General features: G+C 42.2%; 1 protein-coding gene across 1 annotated transcript in view; it reads right to left on the bottom strand.

The window, feature by feature from the left end:
* The window catches only part of COL6A5 (collagen type VI alpha 5 chain), a gene marked incomplete at both ends in the record, with an annotated part of 107889 nt that overhangs the window by 71815 nt on the left and 11827 nt on the right, over positions 1–24247 (bottom strand). Inside the window, 12 exons of the mRNA XM_082655016.1 lie at positions 156–209; positions 300–344; positions 457–483; positions 817–888; positions 3009–3062; positions 5662–5754; positions 6344–6486; positions 9008–9089; positions 9202–9542; positions 11253–11828; positions 14452–15027; positions 17100–17654. Of these exons, the coding sequence (XP_082511142.1) occupies positions 156–209; positions 300–344; positions 457–483; positions 817–888; positions 3009–3062; positions 5662–5754; positions 6344–6486; positions 9008–9089; positions 9202–9542; positions 11253–11828; positions 14452–15027; positions 17100–17654 (2618 nt within the window). The remainder of the gene's footprint in view (positions 1–155; positions 210–299; positions 345–456; positions 484–816; positions 889–3008; positions 3063–5661; positions 5755–6343; positions 6487–9007; positions 9090–9201; positions 9543–11252; positions 11829–14451; positions 15028–17099; positions 17655–24247) is intronic.

Raw genomic sequence — 24247 nt, 5'->3', positions numbered from 1 at the left:
TAGTTACCCACTTGCCCCAAATGAGGATGTAGCATCTATTCGGTGGTAATAGGCTTCATTACTGTCAACTTTATTCCTCATAACCTGTGACACACAACAATGAAGACTATCTCTAACACCAAATTCTCCTTCTTTGATGTACTGAAAAGTGTTACCTGGGACCCTGGATCACCCTTTTCTCCCTTTTTCCCAGGAAGTCCATGAAAGCCCTAAAAGAAGACAAGGCAAACAAAATTCCCATTAAAGAAATACATCAACCTCATGACGATTTTATGGTACTTAAGGAAAAATGGCTTTACCTCTTCCCCATAGAGTCCATCAATCCCATCGTCTCCATGTTCTCCCTGAAAGACAAAGATGGGCAGCAATCAGGTCAAGGGAGATCTCTGCCACGTGCTTATCAGTAAACTAAGCCCATTAGGAAGTGAAATTTGACTGAAGAAGTAACTACAGTACCTTATATCCAGCAAATCCTTTGGCTCCCTGTAAAAGATTAAATATCTCTCACTGGCATGTCAAGGAGAATGTGGATTCACAGTCTATTGGGGCAGGAAGGGGCTGCCTCCGTTAAGAGAGTGATTTTGTATTTCTTTAGTAGCTTCTGGGTTTCCAACCACAAAGAGGTTACAGGTGGAATTTAATAATGCTCAAAATTTCTTGGGATGACTAAATAGACTTACTCTGCAGAAGAGGAAACTAACATGCAATTGGAGAAAGGGAAAGTTGGAGGGGGGATGGAAGAGAGATCACAGAAGAGGGAGGGGATGGAGGAGAGACGGAGAGGATGCCATAGAGAATTTAAAATACAATATTTACCTTTTGACCCTGCTCCCCTGGACATCCTTCAATCCCTCTATTTCCTTGGGGTCCAGTGTCTCCTTGTCTTCCCTAAGAAAATGTACCCAAACAGGTATCCAAAGTGACTCTTTTGCCAGAAGCTGCCAGCAGTTTACTTTTCAAGAGTGAAGCCAGAGCAGCTGGACACTCTGAGCTCTAGACAAAGCAAACTCTCCTGCAAATTCATTAATTAACTCTGGTTTTCCCTTCGATTCAAGCATTTTCCCTTCAGGGCTTTCTTACAGATCCAAGATCACACAAAGGTGTGGGATGGGCTCAGTTGTTTCCCTGCCCTTATCAGAAAGCACAGCCAAAGGTTTAAAGTCACTTCACTTTGCAGCCCCATTCCCAATGCTCCACTGATACATCTTGGCCCTAACATCTTGCCCAGGCCCTAACACTGGCCTGAAAAACTCAAAATTGCTCACGGCAGAGAAGCAAGTTTGTGTCAGGGGACCAGAACTGAGCAGAAGCAGTTGATAGGAAATGACATTGCCCCAAGCCAGCGCTCACGGGAAGGACCACAAGGTTAAAGATCCCCAAAGTTAGAGCATCCACACAGGGAAGAGCACTCAAGGTCAATGACATGTGCCTCTCCCGTTAGTCTGCCTTCTCCCAGGAAATATTTAAATACAGGTAAGGGCTAGAATAAAATGAGTCTCAAGAGAAGAACAATATTGTGTTTCCTGAGAGCAGGAACCCCCAACTGTCTCTTCTCCCGTTGTGTCCCTGGTGCCTGGCTCAGATCTGGGTGCATAGAAGGTGCTAATGGTTGGCTGTGTGGATAAATACTCATCTAGCAATTAACTTAGTTCTTGCTTTCCTGGTAGGTGAGGGGAGAGGTGATTTTCCTTTTGCTGCTTTGCTTTCTTTATTCTGAGGATTGTTCCCAGTAAAAGCAGGAGGCCTCACCTATGGCCACAATTGCTGAGAGACAGCTGTGGGCTCGCAGTCAGGCATTGGGTGACACTTCCCCTCACTCAAACCCTAGCTGGCTCAGTAGGCTCCATGACCCCTCTGCAGGTACAGGGTGGGTAAATTACAGTCTTAGAGGAATTTATAAGTGTTTACAGATGAGGAAACCGAGGGTCAAGAAGTTACATATCTTGTTAAGTTTTCACGTCTAGATCAGCCCTTGACTGTCTGATTTGGGACAGTCAATAAATAAAATACATTTATTTACATTTATTTATTTATTTATTTTCAGATCTCAAAAATGATTTTATTATTCTTTTTCTTGAATTTTAGAATTTTATTTATTTTTTTATACAGCAGGTTCTTATTAGTTATCCATTTTATACATATTAGTGTATATATGTCAATCCTAATCTGGGAGCCTATATATATATATATTTTTTTTTTTTTTTTTGGTACGTGGGCCTCTCACTGTTGTGGCCTCTCCCATTGCGGAGCACAGGCTCCGGACGCTCAGGCTCAGGGGCCATGGCTCATAGGCCCAGCCTCTCGGCGGCGGCATGTGGGATCCTCCTGCACCGGGGCACGAACCCGTGTCCCCTGCATTGGCAGGCAGACTCTCAACCACTGTGCAACCAGGGAAGCCCTGGGAGCCTATACTTTTAATCACAACTTGCTGTGCAGATAAGGATTCTAAGGGGATGGAGATGCAGGCTGGATGTCTCCTAAGCTTTTCTTATCCCAATGGAGCCACCTAAGTGGTTTCAGTTCCTCCAAATCCATTTTTATAATTTGGTGAACCAAGTGACAGTTCTGGTTTGGGGGTCAAAGATTGAGATTCGAAAACCACATGTGGCTTGGGACCACAACACCATGTTTAGGGGGTGCTTTGCCGGCTTCTATTTCCATGTCCGAAGCACTGGACTGCAGGTCCAGAGAGAGCCCCTCGCAAATAATCCAGCTTCACCCTGCGCAGGGGCAGGAAAGAGGATGCCTAGCTCCCTGCCACCCACAAAACTGTGCAAGGCAAAATGTAGGTGAGCCTGCTCCCTCCTTCTCCCAAAAAGTAGGTTTAGCAAGTGCCTCATGATTAAGACAAGGAAAAGGAAAAAAAAAGAAAAGCAACACATTCCCCCTCCCCCCAAACTACAAAAAATATATAAACAAAACCCCATTATCCCTTCTGGAAAATAAAGCTTCTTTTATGAAAAAAGGAAGTCAGTAAGTATGGTGGGCAGTGGGTCACAAAAACTTACAGGGTCTCCCTCCTCTCCCCTGTGTCCTCTGCTGCCTTTCAGACCTGGAAGACCCTGGGAGGAAAGAGAGAAAATTCAATCTTAGTCATCTTCCATCAACTCAAACTTGTTACATTAGGCATTTTAGGCAAGACCCTCCCTCCAACCTGGTTGTGGTTTTTGCAGGTGTGGCTGTGAGTGTGAAGAGAGTCAGACAAGTTCTAGGGCTGGCTTTTGTCCTCGTTATTGGCTCTGAAGCCCTCTGCAGAGGTGGCCTCCTGATGCCTACAGGAGGCTGAGTTTGGAACCCAGTGTACCTCAGGGCTTCAGGGTCAGCCCTGTGCCAGGGGGGGTTGCATGGAGGACAGTGGTGGCCACCAGGACCCTTTCAGCAGGCAAATTGATAACATTTCCAAAGAGATCATTTTACTTTCTTCTGCTTTTTTGAGAGCTTAAAAAAGAATAAGCCCTTCAACAACAAGGTTATGCATATTTAAGTTGCTATCATCTCTCCCTCTGCGTTTAACTGCCTCGTGGTTTATTTTTGGCAAGGATTTCCTTTAAGTTTTGCTTTCCTCACCCTCTAAACAGGTCCGCACTGTCTGCTCAGTATACTGGGGAGTTTTGCTCTTGGAATAGAATTCTAGTACCAAGCAACATAATAAGAGACGAAACTGTGCTAAACAAAACACTGTAACTTAGTAAAAAGTCAAGGGGAGGGATAAATTAGGAGTTTGGGATTAACATATACACACTACTGTGTATAAAACAGGTAAACAACAAGGACCTAAAGGGAGGTCCTTGATCAATTATCCTTTCACAAGGATGGACAATGCAGCACTGAGGAGCAAGAACTGTGTTTGAGTTCTTAAAATAAAATAGCCCAGACTCCTTTTCATTGTGATATCTAAAATGCATTTGAAAAGTGCATAAAAGTAAATAAAATATAAAGGTACAGCTTAATTATTATGAAGTGAACATCTGTGTCATCACCGCCCAGGCCAAGAAATAGGACATGGCTGGTACCCAGACACAGCAGCTACCCCAATCACAAACAACTCCTCACTCCTCCCCCGGGAACACACTCCTGCTTTTATGATAATATTTCCTGGACTTAAAAAAAAATACTTCACTACTTAATCATTCATCCCTAGACACTATGGGTTAGTTTTGCCTCTTTTCAAACTTTTTATAAATGAAATCATACCATACGTACTTTTCTGTGTTTTGGTTTTTTTGGCCATTATTGTGTTTGTAAAAGTTATCCCTGTTGTTATGTGTAGCTGTAGTTCATTCATTTTCACTACCTTAGAGCATTCTACTGAATTAAAATACCACGATATATTTATCTATGCTATTGCTGTGTAATTGATCTTTCATAATCTTTTTTTAATTGCTGATGAAGCACAACTTTCCCCACCATTTCTAACACCTCTTGACACCTTTCAAACTGTCTAATGTGCAAAAGTGTAAACTGCAAAGCCAAGGAGCAACAACACCAAGGATACATAAGAGAAAAGGGAGTCATTCTTTTTTTTTTTTTTTTTTTTTTTTGCGGTACGCGGGCCTCTCACTGCTGTGGCCTCTCCCGCCGCGGAGCACAGGCTCCGGACGCGCAGGCTCAGCAGCGATGGCTCATGGGCCCAGCCACTCCGCGGCATGTGGGATCTTCTCGGACCGGGGCACGAACCCGCGTCCCCTGCATCTGCAGGCGGACCCTCAACCACTGCGCCACCAGGGAAGCCCAAGGGAGTCATTCTTAATAGTAGCATCAAAAGTGAGCCTTCTGAACCCTCCTACACTGTTGATGGGAATGTAAATTGGTGCAGCCACTATGGAAAACTGCATGGAGGTTCCTCAAAAAACTAAAAATAGAGTTGCCATATGATTCTGCAATCCCACTCCTGGGCATATATTTGAAAATATTCTAATTCAAAAAGACACATGCACCCCAACGTTCACAGCAGTACTATTCACAATAACCAAGACATGGAAGCAACCTAAAAGCCCATCAACAGAGGAGTGGATAAAGAATATGTGGTATATTTATACAATGGAGTATTACTCAGCCATAAAAAATGAAATAATGCCATTTGCAGCAACATGGACGGACCCAGAGATTATCAGACCAAGTGAAGTAACTCAAAGACAACTATCATATGATATCACTTATACATGGAATCTAAGAAATGATACATATGAACTTATTTACAAAACAGAAATAGACTCAGACATAGAAAACAAACTTATACTACCAAAGGGGAAGGAGGGAAGGGATAAATTAAGAGTTTGGGATTAGCTTATACACACTACTATGTATAACATAGAGAAACAACAAGGTCCTACTATATAGTACAGGGAACTATATTCAATATCCCATGAAAAACCATAATAGAAAAGAATATGAAAAAGAATGTGTATATATGTATAACTGAATCGCTTTGCTGTATTGTAGAAATTAACACAACATTGTAAATTAATACTTCAATAAAATATATATTTTTAAAAATGTGAGCCCTTCTGATCTGGCTCCTACACCATAGAAGTCACACAAATGGCCCAAAGTAATTACATCAGTATCAAGCAAAGGTTGCAAACCCAACTACTCAATCTCAGCTCCACCTACACCAAATCAAAGCCCATTAGGTAAAAGCATGTCACAACTCAATGGCACCTTTAAGGCTTGTGGTCCTCGGATCCCTTGAGGTCCTGGAGTCTGTGAACATTTGCAAAACGTACAGCAGCAAGTCCTCTCTGCAATGTTTCCCTGGGAAAAAGAAAAAATGAGTGAGCAACTATGGTGAGGAACTTCATCACATAAGAACTGAATTGACATAAATCATAATTCACCACCTACAGCCTGTCCTCTCTCATTGGGTGAGGGGCTGCGGAGAGTAAGAGGTGCTTTTTGACTTAACCCTGAAGAAAGAGCACCAGATCAGCAACTGCACTGGCGACATACCTTTTCCAAGGAAATGACCTCTATTTATAGAAGAGGCACTCACTACACAGATGGCCACAGGCCAAGTGTGCACAAGACTGGTTGGTTCCTAGTTAACAGCTTTTGTTTCCTTGGATTTCTGCAGCATAAACTGTTGGGGGCTTTTGATTTAATTAGGGGTTGGTTGGATTTTAGCTTCCTCTGCATTCATTTGGCGAGATGACAAGGGATGAAAGGGCATGGCGAAGCAAAGAACAATGCTCTGGGCTTTCACAATTTTTCATATGCTAAAGACCATGTAACTGAATTTAGAGCAAACAAGGGAATCTTTGGGAATACTCATCAGGATTCCAATTCCAATTCCAATGTTCCCAGGGCATTTTGAATAATGTTTTTTTTTTCTTCAGCAACTCACCAGATACTGTGATAACATATTGCCCAATTCTTTCATTCCAATGGTCAGGTGAATCCTGTAATCAAATCCTTTTCCAAATTCAAAGCTGGAAAACTCATCATGAGAGGTTGAGTTTAGGGAAACCACCAGCAAAGCGTCAAGTCCTAGGCAGTAAATACAACAGATATAAAGCCCCAGGAATTGTACACAAAAAAGAAGGAAAGCCCATCTTATTTCCATTCAGTGAACATGAATGAAAGAATCAAAAAGGGGTGAAAAATAAGAGAAAGGAGTGTTCTTGATACTGAAGAACCCAACAGCGCTTTGCCTGCATCTTCAGTACACACATGAGGCAATGGTGCCTGACCTCAGCATGAAATCTAAGAAATCTTACAGAAAAACATTAGCAGAAAACTGTGTTTGATTCCTCACCACCAATCTTAATGCAGTTCTGGGGCATTTGAAAGCAATTTTTTAAGAAAGGATATTGTTCATCTTCACAGTTCTTCTGAATTTTTTTTAACATGGTAGTTAGTAACTTTTTTAAATTTATTTTTTGCACCATTTTTAAAAATTGAAGTATAGTTAGTTTACAATGTTGTGTTAGTTTCAGGGGCACAGCAGAGTCATTCAGTCATATATATATATATATATATATATAACAGAATATATATATTTTTTCCATTATAGGTTATTATAAGATATTGAATATAGTTCAATATCTGTGCTATACAGTAAGTCCTTGTTGTTCATCTATTTTATACATAGTTGTATGTATGTGTTAATATCAAACTCCTAATTTATCTCCCCCACCACTATCCCCTTTGATAACTATAAGTTTGTTTTCTATGTCTGTGAGTCTATTTGTGTTTTGTAAATAAGTACATTTGTACCATTTTTTTAGATTCCGCATAAAAGTGATATCATATGATATTTGTATTTCTCTGTCTGATCTCCTTCACTTAGTATGATAATCTCTAGGTCCATCCATGTTGCTGCAAATGGCATTATTTCATTCTTTTTTGTGGCTGAGTACTGTTCCACTGCATATATATACCACATCTTCTTTATCCATTCATCTGTTGATGGACATTTAGGTTGTTTCCATGTCTTGGCTATTGTAAATAGTGCTGCTATGAACTATGAATTTTTCTGAATGTAAATTAATTACATTAATTTGTAAATTAATTACAAAATTTGTAAATAGAATGTAAATAGCTCTCAAATCATCTCCACTGCCAAACACCCTGGCAGCTGGGTGGGCCCTGGAAGCTTGAGGAACGCCCAGGTGATTCCAGTCTCAACTGAACTCCTGGCCATACCCAGGAATTCATTTATTCATTTATTCACCCATTCACTCACTCATTAATTCATTCGCTGGTCCATTTACTCTTTCTCTCCTTTCATTAAACAAATATTTGCTTATTAGATTTAATTAATTTGTATTTAATTAATTTGTATTAATCATTGTACCAGGGAGAGGGTCAGGATGCTACAAAAGTCTGAAGAAGAAGCTCCTAACTCGGTTTTGGAAGGTCACACAAGGTTTCTGTGAAGAATTGATGTCTAGACTGATCCTAAAGGATGAATGGAAGTTGGTCAAGGGAAAGAACCAGAGAAGGGAGGTGGTGAGAAGAACTTGGGGGAAGCTGAGAGTGGGGAGAGTCCCAGGCAGAAGGAAAGAGGACATGCAAGGGTGGGGAGGGTGAGGTTGAAAAGGACATTGGAGGGAGAATGGAAAAAGTTCTGATGATGGAACAGAGTGTGAGCAGCCAGGTAAAGCTGAGTGGGAAGTGGGGCCAGATCCTGTAAGGCCTCACAGGCCATATGAAGGAATTTGATATTCTAAGAACAGTGGGAATGTATAGTAGGGATTCAAGAAGGGAAGGTGACACAACCAGGACCTTTATGGCCCCTGGGAGTTTCCATGGAAGCTGAACACTGGAAGCCACAAGGGCTACACCAAGGAAGCCTCCAATAACATGCCCCACCTGCCGGTCACCTGCCTGCCTCCTGTCTCTGTATGTGACTCTCCACTTCTGCACTTAGCTCCCAGCTCTTCTGAAACTATGACATGGACAGCGGAGGTATAGTGAGAAGTGCTTTTCAAAATCCATGTTGCAATCTTTCCCATGGAAAATCAGACACAGTAGGAAGTGTCTTAGGTTCCCTAGAAGCAGAATCTGAGACAGGAATCTGTATGTAAGTGGCTTACAGAGGGAGAGAGAGAAGCAGGAAAGGGAAGGGGAGGTTGTGAGCAAGGATGTGTCTCAGTAAAGTCCTCACTTGGGTCTGATTCCTGAGGGTCCCTGGAGTGTAGGCTATACCAGAGTTGACCCACTTCAGGCAAGAGTGTTGGGTTTCTGTATCCCTCTGCAATAATTACCCCTGCTCTCATCCCTCAGGTGGGATGTGTAACCCCAACCCCCATTCCAAGCATCAGGTCACTGTTGGGTTCAGTCAAGGGCACACATCTATAGAAGGTCACAGGTATAAGAACTTGGCTGTAGTGTTTGCAGCATTTGGGGGATAAGTGGGCAGCTGGTCAAGGGGGTCTGGGCAGGACACCAGCAGCAGTTGCTTCAAGTGGCCAGGCAAATCCCAAGTTCCAGAGCTCCCTAGTAGGTACAGACTTGTTCAGCAGATTCCATGCTTCATCATTTACTTTTTCAATTTCAACTTTACCTGCTTCTCTGAGCCTGTCCGATGTATCTTCAAGCATTATTTTGCTTTCACTCCCAAGACCATCTGAAAAGATGAGTAATACCTAGAGAAAGAGGGAAGCATAGAATGGGATGACATGAGAACAAAACATATAACTGGGAGGGAGAAACCAATACAAGAGCATGGAGATGGGAGCTAGAATGTGACACGGATACCTGTCCTCGGGATGCAGACGTATCGTTAAACGTGTCCCACATGGACTGCACGAACTGTGCATTCAGGTGAGTTGGCCCGTTGACGGTGACTTGCAGTAGGCTGTCAAATATTTTTTCCTGGTAGATTTGGAACTTGGTGGGGAAATTCTGGTCACTGTTCACCTTAAAGGCCATGCTCACCTGTACCTCTGTGCCTGCCCCGCAGCTCACACCCCTGAGGGAGGTAATGTCCTCTAAGATGCCTGGGAGGTATGATTCCAGCTGGGGGTGGCCATGGAATAATGGCTGCCCCATCAGGTGAGTGGAAATGTCGAAGCTGACCACTATGTCCAGAAAGCAGTCTGGAGACCAAGGGAAATAAGGCCAAATTAATGAGCAGACAGGAGCAAGGAAGGGCAGATGGGGCAGGAAAAGGGGAAGCAGTCATGGTCTAGGGCTGGAGGGTCTCTAGGACCCAAAAGTGTCCAAAAAGGAAAATACTGGCTGCTCAGTCAACATGTAGCACAGGTTCACCCTCACCCTCCCCGCCCTTGCATGTCCCATTCAAATGTTACATGTTTCAGTAACTGTTTGAAGTCTAATCATGGTTTAGTCTTATTCTCAGTGGCTGGCCTCGTGTGTGTGCGCACATGTGCATGCATATTTTCTTCTTTTAATGATGACATATTATGACTTATATAATTATAACATATTAAATATATGAATTGTCCTTAGAGTTTATTTAATCCAGAGGCCACCAACTCAGATGGTGGCAAAGGCCAGGAGGGTAATATCAACGAGTCAAGTGGGCAGGGAATGAGAAAATGAACGCAGAGCAATGACACATCTGTCCACCATTCAGTTCCAGCTGAGAGTAGCCATGTGGGAAATGGGGCTTAATGTGGTTACGTTGTCTGATTTTTCAAAAAGAAACCTGAAATCTGCATTTTAATGCAATATCTCCAGTTTGTAAAAGTTATCAATTAATTAAGAAGCTGTCAACACCAAATAGGACAACCCCAATTCAGCTACAAGTTGTCACTTGGTCACCCCTGACCCTGTCCAGTTGCTCATTTTACACACGAGGAGATGGTCATGCATGGCGGTTGCTGCTGCTGAACCAGAGTGGGAACCCTGGCGTTCTGATTCCAGTCCCGGGCTCCTCCACCACTGTCATCTGCCCTCAGTGAGCACCCCAATAGAGAGCTTGGAAAAACCAATGTGTTTTGTAAAAGAAGTCACTTCCATCATAACGAGTCTAGAAACAGAAGCTCTCTGCGGAATTTCTGCCTGTTGTGCAAATTCCACAAAATATTATCCTTCAATGTTGCTCTGTCTTCCCAACTCCCAGCCCCAAGTGTACAGAACCTGAGTCCCACACAGCAACTCGCACCTGGAGCTGAAGAATGACATCCTCATCAGGTGAGCCGTGGCTCTGCGTTCATTTTCTTCACTCCCTGCCCACTTGACTCACTTCCATGACCCACCTGGCCTTTGTAGCCATCAGCATTGGTGAACTCTGGAAATTAAATGATCCCCAAGGACAATTCAAATCTTTACTATGTTATGATTATATGAATGCCATCATTAAAAGAAGAAAATGTACAGATGTGTGCTGACACATCTGACACAGATGGACAACACACACACACACACACACGCACACTGAATCCCTTACAAGATGGTTTAACAAAGCTAGAATAGGAAAATGTCCAGTCAGCAAATGTTTATTTTACTTACTTCCTGTGGGATGCAGGGCATTGCTCTAGGACTTCCAGAAGCAGAGAGGGTAGAAATAGGAGGCTGAGTTCCAGGTGTTAGAGGAGCATAACCACTGGATTACATTGGGGGGCAGGGCTGACCAGGGGACACAACCCAGGGCCTCCTCCAGCCTCTGCACCCTTTCCCCTGTCTCTGAGGGAGGCTGACCGATCTCAATTTCTGGAAAAAGAGGAGATGTCTATTCTCACCGCACACGTGTTCTGCTGGACTCACCCACAGACACCTTGGGAAATGGACAACTGGGAAGCTGCAATCAAATAATAACAAAGAAAGAGCAAGGGTGCACTCACTGGTTTTCCCGCAACTCTGGCAGATTTCACGGACCATTCTTTTTTTCACATCCACATTCTTTAGTTTATCAAAGTCTTTAAAAGTGATGATTTTTTCAGAATTGCCCGTTATCGACAAGAGCTCTTCCTTATAAACATTTCCTATGCCCAAAGCCAGAATGCAAATGCCATCTTCTCTCAGGGTCTTCACTGCCTCTGTCACATCATAGCGGGGACCCCCAGATGTGATAACCACCAAAGTCTGAGGGACACCAGCCTTCCTTCTCCCACCAGCGGATTGCTCAAACATAACGCTCACTTGTTTCAGCGCCAAGTCCATTCGCGGAAGCCCGTTGCTCTTCGTCATAGTTTGAATTCGAGACTTCCACTGTGTTTTAGTCAGAGAGTTTTGCAACTCAATAATTTCTTGGTAGCGGCTCCCAAATTGTGCTATCCCAATTTTCATCCTTTGAGACTGAATGTCAAAATTATCAATTAAGTCTGACAAGAAAGTTGTCATGGTAACAAAGTCTGAATCAGATACCATGTCAGAGCCATCACAAAAGAAAATCACATCGGCTTCTTGAATGTTACAGACTGCAGTTGAAAAAATAAATCAGTTACTGTCCTTGTGAGTCATTCTAAATTTTCCCTTTGCTCAAATATTTAAATTGCTTTACTAAATCCTCACATTCATGGCAAATTGAGATAAGGTAACAGATGAGAGAACCACGATTGGCCCTCAAAGAGAAGAAAAAGTAGTGGGGAGGAGAAAGCTAATAGATTTTGTTTCAAATTTTAATTATTTACATGATTCATTTGAAAGGACACTGAACACTACTCTGAGAAAGAAAGTAAGACATTTGACTAGGTTGAATATATTCATTAAAAGGTCATTACGAAGGCTTGAAATCTCTTCAACATACCCATACTGGAATGTTCACCCAAGCCAAGTACCACTGTACTATTATTAGTAATCCTGTTACTATTAATGTTACCATTTTACATCTGTGTTGAAAGTTATCATTTAAAAAACCTGTTTAGCATACAATAATGGTTAATATTCATGACCACCTTGTGAGTAATTATTCTGTTTGTTAGGTAGAGAAATGGAATTCAGAGGTTAAGTAAGTTGCCTCAGAATACGCAATTACTATGCAGAGGAGCTGGTACCTAGGTCCCTTTTATCCTTAAATCCAGCACTTTTTTATATTACAAATTGTTTTAATAATATCATAACCCAAATATTAAAATTTCATGGACAAGTGTTAATAAACAGGGTACAGGGTCATTTCCCTGAAGTCCAGTGTGAAATGGTCCATAACCAAGGGATGATGCTCGGTTCCCTTCAAATGCAAAGGCTGGGATGGGGCAGCACTAAAGTGATCACTGAAGGTAACTGAGACGACGGAGCATGCATCACTGACTTCTACTGCCTGTTCTTCTTTCCCCCTTTCTTTCACAGCTGTGCCTCCCTAATAAACTTCTTGCATCCCAAACTCCATCTCAGCATCTACCTCCAAAAAGACAGGTGTGGGAGATGAGAAGAAAGCAGGCCCCATATTCCTAGGAAAAGACTGTAGTCCTAGTAATGTACTAGATTTGGTGAGGACCCAGTGATAAACAAAAGCCCAAGCCTGCCCAAGGAGTTCGTAGTCTTGTGATGGGTACAGATAATGGAACAACAAGTATGAGTTAAGTGCTACCACCAGGAGAAATAGAAGGTGCAGGAGTTGAGGGACACGGTGGGGACACTGCTGGGTGCTGGGTCAGGAAACTGGCAAACAAAGGCTGGATGTGACAGACAAGCTAGGTGCAGCCAAGGGAAGTGGCAGGCTTGTGGTGGGTGGAATGATGCGTGCAAAGAGGGAGGAATTTCAGGATGATGGGAAAGACTATGAAATGGGGGGCAAGAGATGAGGTGGGAGATGTCAGCAGAGGCTAAGTGGATCTCAGAAGTTTAGAAACTGTAACCTGTGAGCAGATCAGTGATACAGTCCAGTGTGTATCAGAAAGATCACTTTGTGTTAAGGATGGTCTGGAAGGCAGCAGGACAGATGGCAAGGGTGGGAGTCTAGGGAAGGACCAGACAGGTGCAAGAATTGAGCTGGCCCCACTCCCTTGGGAAAAGTCATGTTTTCTTAAATACCATTATTCAGTATCTGAAACCAAGAAGCTGAATTTATTGCTTACTTAAGTAAAGTAAAGCTGTGGAGGTCAGAAGTAGTTTCACCCAGCCTAGCAAATGCTGGTCCGACACAGGATATGGGGGGAGGTTTTGTCTGGGGTTGGACTATTTCCTAGAGATGAGAGTGAGTTAACGTCAGTCATAGAAACATGATTTGTGTTGGATACAAAAGTAGATTTCAAACTGGTAGAGAGGAAGGAAGGGAGGAGGAAAGGAAAAAGAGAAGGAAGTCAGAAGAAGGGAGGGAAGAGGAAAGAAGAAAGGAAGTTAGCTGGTTGACTGATGCATCTGCCATGTCGGGCGGCCTGGGCTAATATCTGGCCAGGATTCCAGCCTTCCAAGGAGGCACAGAGATCTCCTAGATGACTTGTCAATATCTGTTGCTTTGAGGTCAGGTGGCAAACCCTTTCCTCCCTCAGATGTGATGCCTCCAGCCCCTCCTGCCCTGGGGTATCTCATGGATAAGCTTTGACCCCTTCCCTCCTGGTTCCTAGCAGCCAGTCTCTATTACCCCATTCCTGGCCTTTATCCAGAAAAGTTCACTATACCACTTGGACTTCCAATGGCCCTACAGGATGTTGACAATCCCATTTAGAGGCCCATGGAACTTTGAAGACAAAAGTCTATCTGTTTAAACCATGAAACTCTCCACTTGAGTTTGACCTGAAACTGATACCGAGTAGTTGCACTTGGGGCCATTAAGCAAACAGGCAGCACAGGCAGCCGTGAAATGAGGAAAGGTGAATATTACCCTAAGAAGAGTCCTTTCTGCCAAGAAAAAGGAAACAGGGAGGCCAGATAGCAAGGACTGCTTCTGAAACCTTCTTGTATAATGTCTTCAATATGGTGACAAAGGACCTTTAGACTCTTGCTTAATCAATAATGCATTTCTTTCAGAGATGAGAAAACTGGTAGCCTGAGCAGAGAAATGTTCATCCTGTGACACCCAGGTAATGGGAAGCCAAGTTATCATATATTTTTTGTGTAAACTTGTATTGCTATCCCTGTAGAAACTTTAACAGCCCAACTTACCCTCTTGTGCATTGGTACACATACTATCTTGCAGAGGCAGGTAAATATCTTTCAGTTTGTTGAAATTACTGATGTGGATAGTATAGTTTTTATTCCCCGCCATAGTCTCCAGTTCTTCTTGGTCGGCCTTTCCTACACCCACTGCATAGATGATGATGCCTTTGGCTCTTAATTTTGAAGCCGCGTCACTGAGCTGATCTCGGTCATGGGATACCCCATCTGTGATGATGATCAGCATCTGCTTCACGTTTTGCTTGAGACGGCTGCCATGTTCCTCCATGAACAGGTTGTTTGCATGCTGCAGAGCCCTGGCAGTGAAGGTATTCCCTTTCGTGTCCCTGGGCCTCCTCAGATGCTCGATGATGGCTGCTCTGTTTGAGTACGTATTGAGGTAGAAGAGAACCTCAGGATGATCTGAGTATCTGAGCGCTCCAAACTGAACTCTGTCCGGGCCAACATCCGATTTCTTCACCAAATGGATAGTGACATTGATCATGCTTTCTTGGTCTTGGGGCAGGATGCTGCCTGAATGGTCCAGCACAAACACAACGTCTAACTGTCTAATCGTTTTACAATCTGAAAGGAGAAGAGAGTAGGCATCACAAACTTCCTGCAGTGTGCTCTGCACAGACAGACTAGAAGGGAAGCAAACTACGTTTGCCACGTCCCTCCCACTTGCCAGATACTGCAGTTCACTTAGTTACTGTTGCCATTTTAAAGAGAAAGAAGCTGAGGGCTTAGAGATGTAGAACTTGCCCACATCATGATTCCAAGGACACTGGCACCCTTATCTATGTAACTCTGTGATCAGATTGGTGCTCCTCACGCCTCCCGACTCTATTCTGCTAAATTTCATCAGGTCGTGCAACACCTTTTGCTAAGCAGGCTTTCAACTGGAAGGGAATGTCAGAAGGTAGTTCAATGTAGTTCAGTGGTGAGACACGACCAATGTTTGCCAGACTGGCCTGTAGTTTTGAGAGGGTCAGGGGCTCAGTGGATAAACTGGGAGTTTCATCCTACTCCTTCAGACTCCAGCTGTCTCCTCATCTTCTAGTAGATAAACTTTCCTGTGTGCACCATGCCTCTTTGAATTTACATGTATTCCTTCCCCTGACTTCTCAAATTGGAACCCAGAAAAGCCCATGTAGGGGGAGAGCTAAGTCTCCTGTCACCTCACCCCAGCCCCAAGCCCTCTTCCACATTAGAAGCCAAGCAACCACTCTGGCTCAGTCTCCAAAGTGTGAGCTTGTTTCCACTCTTTTCCTTCCCTAAGTAACTTAAGCACATGTTTCCTAAAGGTTCACCCTCCACCTGCCTATCTTACCTCCAATCCTTATTTCTGGCAATGAGCCCTCAAAATTTCAAGTCTCATCCACTGTGGATGAGCCCAGGCTACATCAGAAAAACAACCCAGTGTGATTTGGTGACTAGTCATAACTTGATAAATATTTATGAATTGATCTAATGTATAAATCAGCTAAAAGTTCACCTCATGCTATAGAGAAGGTCTCCACAAACATTACATTTCTCAAAATGAAGAAAGGCCGGAAAGAGCCCTTTGGATTTCAAAGGTGGGGCCGTGGCCTTAAGGTAAGCCTTTCTTAGAATGTGTCTACAATCCCAAGGGTTTGGGAATCACTGCCATTCTTGGAGGAAGAAAAAAAATTCCAGTTAAGCTGTTCCAAGAGAAATCTTAGAGCTACTGCCTAAAGCTCAGAGTTTACACTAGGACACCTTATTTGTTAACTTTCTGAAATTTTGAAACACATAATCCTGAAGAACGAAGTCCAGAGGAGGACTCTGTTGCCAGAGGAACAATATACAATTACTAATGCTTTGGTTTGTTCCCTTAGTTGTATCCAAAACACAGATAACAACAGCACATGGTAGATTTAAAAGCACAGGTGCTGTTAACCTTACATGTGGATTTATAGCAAGTTCTTACTCGAGTCATTAAAATTGATGGGCTCAAACGGAAGGTTGTTCAATTCAATTTGAAAAGGATTACAGTTTGTCAGATAAAAGTGATGACCCCAAGCAATTGTTTTAAAAAGAAGTAGCAAATTAAAATTTTACAAAGGGATAGACACACAAACAGCTGATGCATGATACTTAGCTGATAGAGGGTAAGAGAATAATGTGAAGTAATGAAAATATACACTATAACTTTAAAATACAGACGGTTTTTGTTAGGGGGATACTGTGCTTAGGATATTGGTTTTAATTTAACTAAGAGGAAGATGAATTTGTATCTCTATTTACTGCTTAACAATGGTTATAGGTAGCCAAGAAACAATTTGGGGAATCATTTGGGATTAAAAATTGGCTCTGGAAAATCTAGTATGCAGGTATTAAAGAGTTGGGAATTTAATGTAAAATTCTGAGACCTTCTTAGAATATATTTAAAGTCATCAAAATCAGAGTACATTTTGCCAAATTAGCTGACAAAACTGTTATTCTAGAATATATCTTGGTATTTTGTATATATGTTCCTGAGGTCATGGGTATATTAACATAGCATAGATAAGATCAAAATTTAATATCAAAGTCCAGTTGGAGGCCAAGCCCAGTGTCCAAGTCACTGTTCACCCCACTATAAAGTCAACAGCTCACACCCTTGAGTCCTGAAGGATAACAGGGTCACTTACCATGAAGAGCACACACGCGGAAGATGAGTTTACTCTCTATTGCCTTTAGATCATCGAAGTTCTCAACTTGGAAGACCAGGCTGCCGTCCCCACTGATCTCCTCCAGCTGAGATCTATTGGCCCCATACACCCCCACAGAGAAGATGACCACACCTTTGTCCCGAAGAGCTTTTGCAGGGTCTATCACATCATCTTGGGCTTCTCCATCAGTGATGAGGATGAGAAACTTTTTGACCATTGAACGGCCCCCCTTGGGCTCAGTGAAGTATGGATCCACAAAGGTGAGTGCACTTCCAGTCAAAGTGTTTTTGTTGATGGGAGACATTCTGTTTATTGCATCAGAAATTTCTTTTTGTGTATCGTATTTATCAAGACGGAATTCTTCCCTATTATGATCACTGAATTGAATGACACCAACTCGGGTTTTGTCTGGGCCAATCTGAACCTTAGCTAACAGGTTTTTCATGAAGGTTTTCATTTTCCCAAAATTTTCATATCCTATACTGCCAGAACCATCCACCAGAAACATGATATCGACCTTCATGTATTCACATCCTGCATGTAATCAAAAAGACCAGAAATAAACCAGGTTGGAATTGTCCTCAGAATGTATAAAAGACAGTAAAGCAGAAATAAATCCTTTAATCAGAAAATATCTAAAATTAACTCAAGCAACTTCCATTGCATTTGAAAATTTTATCTGCTTCTTTTGTAGAAGCCTGCTGACTAGAACCCTAAATCAGAAATTCATTGAAGATTACCTAAGAAGTTTTAGAGAAGAAATACAACTTCAAAAGTATATATTTATTCACTCACTTATGCATATATGCATTATGCATTTATTCATTCATAATTCTTGAAGTTTATGAAACAGAAAGCATCAGGCCATATATTAAGGATGCAATGGTGATCAAAAAAGGACAGAGAAAAGTAAGCAATTTTTGTCACTAATATGACTAATATTCCAGGGTTTTATGTATATTCTTGAAACACAAATTTCCAGGTAATCCTTATATAGCATTATTTTCTGGGATAATTTAAAGTGATTTGAGGGGGGACCTTCAAGATGGCAGAGGAGCAAGATGTGGAGATCACCTTCCTCTCCACAAATACATCAAAAATATATCTACATGTAGAACAACTCCTATTGAATGCTGACAAAAGAAAAAAACAGAGACAAAAGAATAGGGACGGGACCTGCACCTCTGGGAGGGAGCTGTGAAGGAGGAAAAGTTTCCACACGCTAGGGAGCCCCTTCACTGGCAGAGACAGGGGGTGGAAGGGGGAAGCTTTGGAGCCATGGAGGAGAGCGCAGCAACAGGGGTGCAGAGGACAAAGAGGAGAGATCCTCTCAAAGAGGATCAGTGCTGACCAGCACTCACCAGCCTGAGAGGGCTGTCTGCTGACCCACCGGGATGGGTGGGGGCTGAGAGCTGAGGTTTCAGCTTCGGAGGTCAGATCCCAGGGAGAGGACTGGGGTTAGCTGCCTGAACACAGCCTGAAGGGGGCTAGTGTGCCACAGTTAGCCGGGAGGGAGTCTGGGAAAAAGTCTGGACCTGCCTAACAGGCAAGAGATAATTGTTTTGGGGTGCACGAGGAGAGGGGATTCCTTCCCTGTCTGCCCACAGAAGGCAGAGCACCACCTAAATGAGCTCCACAGATGGGTGCGAGCTGTAGATATCAGCTCGGACCACAGAGATGGGCATGAAATGCTAATGCTGCTGCTGCAGCCACCAAGAATCCTGTGTGCAAGCACAGGTCACTATCCACACCCCCCCAGGAGCCTGTGCAGCCTACCACTGCCAGGGTCCCATGACCCAGGGACAACTTCCCTGGGAGAACACATGGTGCACCTCAGGCTGTTTCAATATCATGGCAGCCTCTGCCACTGCAGCCTCGCCCTGCGTTCCAATTATAACTACCATACCGCCCCCTACCCCCAGCCTGAATCAGCCAGAGACATATAATCAGCTGCTGCTTTAACCCTGTCCTGTCTGGGTGGGAACAGATTCCTGAGGGTGACCTACATGTAGAGGCGGGGCCAAAACCAAAGCTGAACCCCAGGAGCTGTGCAAACAAAGAAGACAAAGGGAAATCTGTCCATTCAGCATCAGGAGCAGTGGATTAAATCCCCACAATCAACTTAATGTACCCTGCATCTGTGGAATATCTGAACAGAAAATGAATCATCCCAAAAATGAGGCAGTGGACTTTGGGAGCAAATGTAGACTTGGGTTTGCTGTCTGCAACTGACTGGTTTCTGATTTTTATGTTTATCTTATTATAGTCTTCAGCACTTGTTATCATCGGTAGATCATTGGTTTATTGGTTTTATTTCTCTCTTCTTTTTATTATTTTTTTTATTTGAATAATTTTTAAAATTATTAAAAAATTTTTTTTCTTTTACTTTTTCTCCCTTTTCTTCTGAGCCATGTGGCTTACAAGATCTTGGTGCTCCCACCTGGTGTCAGGCATGGACCACTGTGGTGGGAGAGTTGAGTGCAGGACATTGGACGACCAGAGGCCTCCAGGCCCCACATAATATCAATATGCGAGAGCTCTCCCAGATATCGCCATCTCAATGGTAAGACCCAGTTCCACCCAATGGTCAGCAAGCTCCAGTGCTCGATGCCCTGTGCCAAACAACTAGCAAGACAGGAAAACAACTCCACCCATTAGCAGAGAGTCTGCCTAAAATCATACTAAGTTCACAGACACCTAAAAACACACCACTGCATGCAGCCATGACCACCAGAAAGACAGAAGACTGGCACCAGTCCCCTCCACCAGGGAGCCTACACAAGCCACTGAACCAACCTCACCCACTGGGGACAGACACCAAAAACAATGGGAACTATGAACCTGCAGCTTGTGAAAAGGAGACCCCAAACACAGTAAGTTAGACAAAATGAGAAAACAGACAAATATGCAGCAGATGAAGGAGCAAGGTAAAAACCCACCAGACCTAACAAATGAAGAGGAAATAGGCAGTCTACCTGAAAAAGAATTCAGAGTGATGATGGTAAAGACGATCCAACATCTTAGAATTACAAGGGAGAAAATACAAGAAACATTTAAGAAGGACCTAGAAGAACTAAAGAGCAAACAAACAATGATGAATAATATAATAAATGAAAGTAAAAATTCTCTACAAGGAACAAAGAGCAGAATAATTGAGGCAGAAGAATGGATAAGTGACCTGGAAGATAAAATAGTGGAAATAACTACTGCAGAGCAGAATAAAGTAAAAAGAATGAAAAGAATTGAGGACAGTCTCAGAGATCTCTGGGACAACATTAAATGTACTAACATTTGAATTACAGTGGTCTCAGAAGAAGAGGAGGAAAAGAAAGGGTCTGAGAAGATAACTTGAAGAGATTATACTTGAAAACTTCACTAATATGGGAGGCTTCCCTGGTGGTGCAGTGGTTGAGAGTCCACCTGCCGATGCAGGGGGCATGGGTTCGTGCCCCGGTCTGGGAAGATCCCACATGCTGTGAACCGACTAGGCCCGTGAGCCATGGCCACTGAGCCTGCGTGTCTGGAGCCTGTGCTGCACAACGGGACAGGCCACAACAGTGAGAGGCCCGCGTACCGCAAAAAAAAAAAAAAACAAACAAAAAAACTTCACTAATATGGAAAAGGAAATAGTCAATCAAGTTCAGGAAGCACAAAGAGTCCCATACAGGATAAATCCAAGGAGAAACATGCCAAGACACATATTAAGCAAGCTATCAAAAATTAAATACAAAGAAAAAATATTAAAAGCAGCAAGGGAAAAGCAACAAATAACATACAAGGGAATCCCCATAAGGTTAACAGCTAATCTTTCAGCAGAAACTCTGCAAGCCAGAAGGGAGTAGCAGGACATATTTAAAGTGATGAGAACAAAAACTACAACCAAGATTGCTCTACCCAGCAAGGATCTCATTCAGATTCGAATGGAGAAAATAAAACCTTTAGAGACAAGCAAAAGTTAAGAGAATTCAGTACCACCAAACCCTCTTGCACTGTTGGTGGGAATGTAAATTGATACAGCCACTATGGAGAACAGTATGGAGGTTCCTTCAAAAACTAAAAATAGAACTACCATACAACCCAGCAATCCCACTACTGGGCATATACCCTGAGAAAACCATAATTCAAAAACAGTCATATACCACAGTGTTCATTGCAGCTCTATTTACAATAGTCAGGACATGGAAGCAACCTAAGTGTCCATCAACAGATGAATGGATAAAGAAGATATGGCACATATATACAATGGAATATTACTCAGCCATAAAAAGAAACAAAATTGAGTTATTTGTAGTGTGGTGGATGGACCTAGAGTCTGTCATACAGAATGAAGTAAGTCAGAAAGAGAAAAACAAATACCGTATGCTGGCACATATATATGGAATCTAAAAAAAAAAAAAGTTTCTGACTAACCTAGGGACAGGACAGGAATAAACATGCAGACGTTTAGAATGGACTTGAGGATGCTGGGAGGGGGAAGGGTAAGCTGGGAAGAAGTGAAAGAGTAGCATTGACATATATATATTACCAAATGTAAAATAGATAGTTAATGGGAATTAGCTGCCTAGCACAGGGAGATCAGCTCAGTGCTTTTTGACCAGTTGAAGGGGTGGGATAAGGAGTGTGGGAGGGAGATGCAAGAGGGAGGGGATATGGGGATATGTATATATATAGCTGATTCACTTTGTTATACAGCAGAAACTAACCCAACATTGTAAAGCAATTATACTCCAATAAAGATGTTAAAAAAATAAAGTGATTTGATAAACTCTACAAATCAATATTAGAAATTTAGGTGAAAAGTTTTTACTAGAGATAATAAGTACATTAGTAAGCACATATCCATTCAACATGGACTGTTCCTTTATTTATACATAAAATTTGTAGATACCCTGCTGACTGGAAGTGGACATTTATATGCCTATATATGTATCTGTACATATATACACGCATAGAAGACCAATTTCTATAAGCCATAAAAAAGTGTTATTAATTCATGGTGCAGGAGTTGTGTGTGTATATATATACATATATATGTACCATAGTATATATTTATATCACATATTCTATATATAGTGTAAATATATTTTCTTTAGCATGTATCTCCTTAGTCTTAACGCTTTTGTCTATCTGTTATCACTGCCATTCTTTTACCAGCCCCTCCCTCAATACTCACAGAATCTATCCCATAGTATTTGAAAATGTATCATCATTTTCAAATGATGATACATTTGAAAACGATGATACAGTATCAGCCATAGAAGAATTAAAAGATGCTATCTGTTTTCTAATAACTTGTATAAGGCTCACCAGAGGGTATTAAAACCATCATTTGAGATCCATGCTGCCCTGGAGCCATTTTGAAAGTTGTAAATAGGGAAGTTCCTGAAGACGTTTGTGGCCTTGGCAAAGCCCCAGCTCTGCGAAGTGTGGAAGGTTCTCTTCCATGAACACATGTCAAAAGAGGAGACTTTTACCTGTGGTTCAGTATTCACAGGATCTACCTCCTCATCTCAATTTGTCATGGAAGCCACTCTGGCCCTCTACCATCTCCCACTCTTCCACGTCAATAAAAGAGTTTCAACTAGGCAGATGGTCACCCAGGTAAAGACTATATTTGCCAGGCTTCGTTGAAGCTAGATGTGGCCCTGTGACTAAGTTCTTGCTAGTAGATATTAGCAGGACTGATTTGGCCACTTCTGGGACTTAACAATAAAACAATTGAGCATGGTGGGCTCCCCTGGCCCTATCTCCCTTTCCACAAATGCAGGGTAATGAACCAGCCTCTTTGCTAGACCTGGACTGCTTATCCTGGACTATTACACAAAAGAGAAACAATATTCTATGTTGTGTAGTTTAGGGTCTTTTTGCTAGAACCACTTAACCTGCTCCTGAACAAATACACAGTGTCATTCCATCCACATGTGCTCTGAGACCAGTCAGTGGTTTCCAGGCCCTCCAGCATAGGGTCCTTAATTTTCCTGCCTCTCTATTCACCATATTATGGCTCATTTCCTTGTCCACAGTTTGTCTCCTCCCTCAGGTGTGCCAGGGTTTTGGCACCTGAACTGCAACTACCTGATCAACAAAAAAACGTACTGTCTTTCTTCAGATTGGTCCATGACTTTCTCCCTCGAGAAGACCTGAAGTACAATCTATTTTAGGTTTCCTGAAACCCTTTTACTTTCCTTGGCATCAACTCCAGGAAACGTCAGGGAATCTGTACTCTTACACTCATTCTAAGACATCCTGAAAACCCTACTCTACTACTGTCCATAACAGGAAGAAAAAAATCAATAAAGTTGTGATTTAGGATTTTGCTGTTAATGCTACTTATTTGCTAGTTTATTTTTATTTGGATTTTAGTGACTCAGAAAAAATTCTAACACATTTTCACTTTTGTAAGTTCAAGTAAGTTAGAATTCTTTTCCTTTCCACATCAGTGAACACCTTGACCAACTTTTAAAATAGCCACGTTTTATGTAGCGCTTACCATGGACTAAGCCCTCTTTTAAGTGCCCTGCATGTATTAGTACCTTTAGGCTTCACAATATGCCTACACATATGGGACAAAGGCAGGTAGACAGTAAGTAACCCATTCAAGGTCCACAGCCAATAATTGATAAATCTGGGTTGTGAACTTTGATGCTTTGACTCCATCATCCTTTATCTTAATCAGTAAGTAACATGACTCTTGGCAGACGATATTTTCAGGTGCTAATACTTGCAGTCAACACACACCATCTTCAATTAGTAAGTGGCTATTATTAGTTTTTAAAATTTTATTGAAGTATAGTTGATTAAAAATGTCATATATACTTTTTCAGATTCTTTTCCCTTATAGGTTATTATAAAATATTGAGTAAAAGTCCCCTGTGCTATACAGTAGTAGGTTCTTGTTGTTTATTTTATATATAGTAGTGTGTATGTGTTAAAACTAACCTCCTAAATTATCCCTCCTCCCCTTTTCCCCTTGGTAACCATAAGTTTGTTTTCTATGTCTGTGGGTCTATTTCTGTTTTGTAAATAAGTTCATTTGTATCTTTTTTTTAGATAAGTGGCTATTACTAATAAGAGAAATAACAATCAGGTGCAGGAATTTGCACATTGTTCTTCCTTACTTCTGTTAC

This window comes from Grampus griseus (assembly GCF_964374135.1).
Source record: "Grampus griseus genome assembly, chromosome: 5".
Taxonomy (NCBI): Eukaryota; Metazoa; Chordata; class Mammalia; order Artiodactyla; family Delphinidae; genus Grampus; species Grampus griseus.
This window is presented reverse-complemented; position numbering and strand designations above follow the sequence as displayed.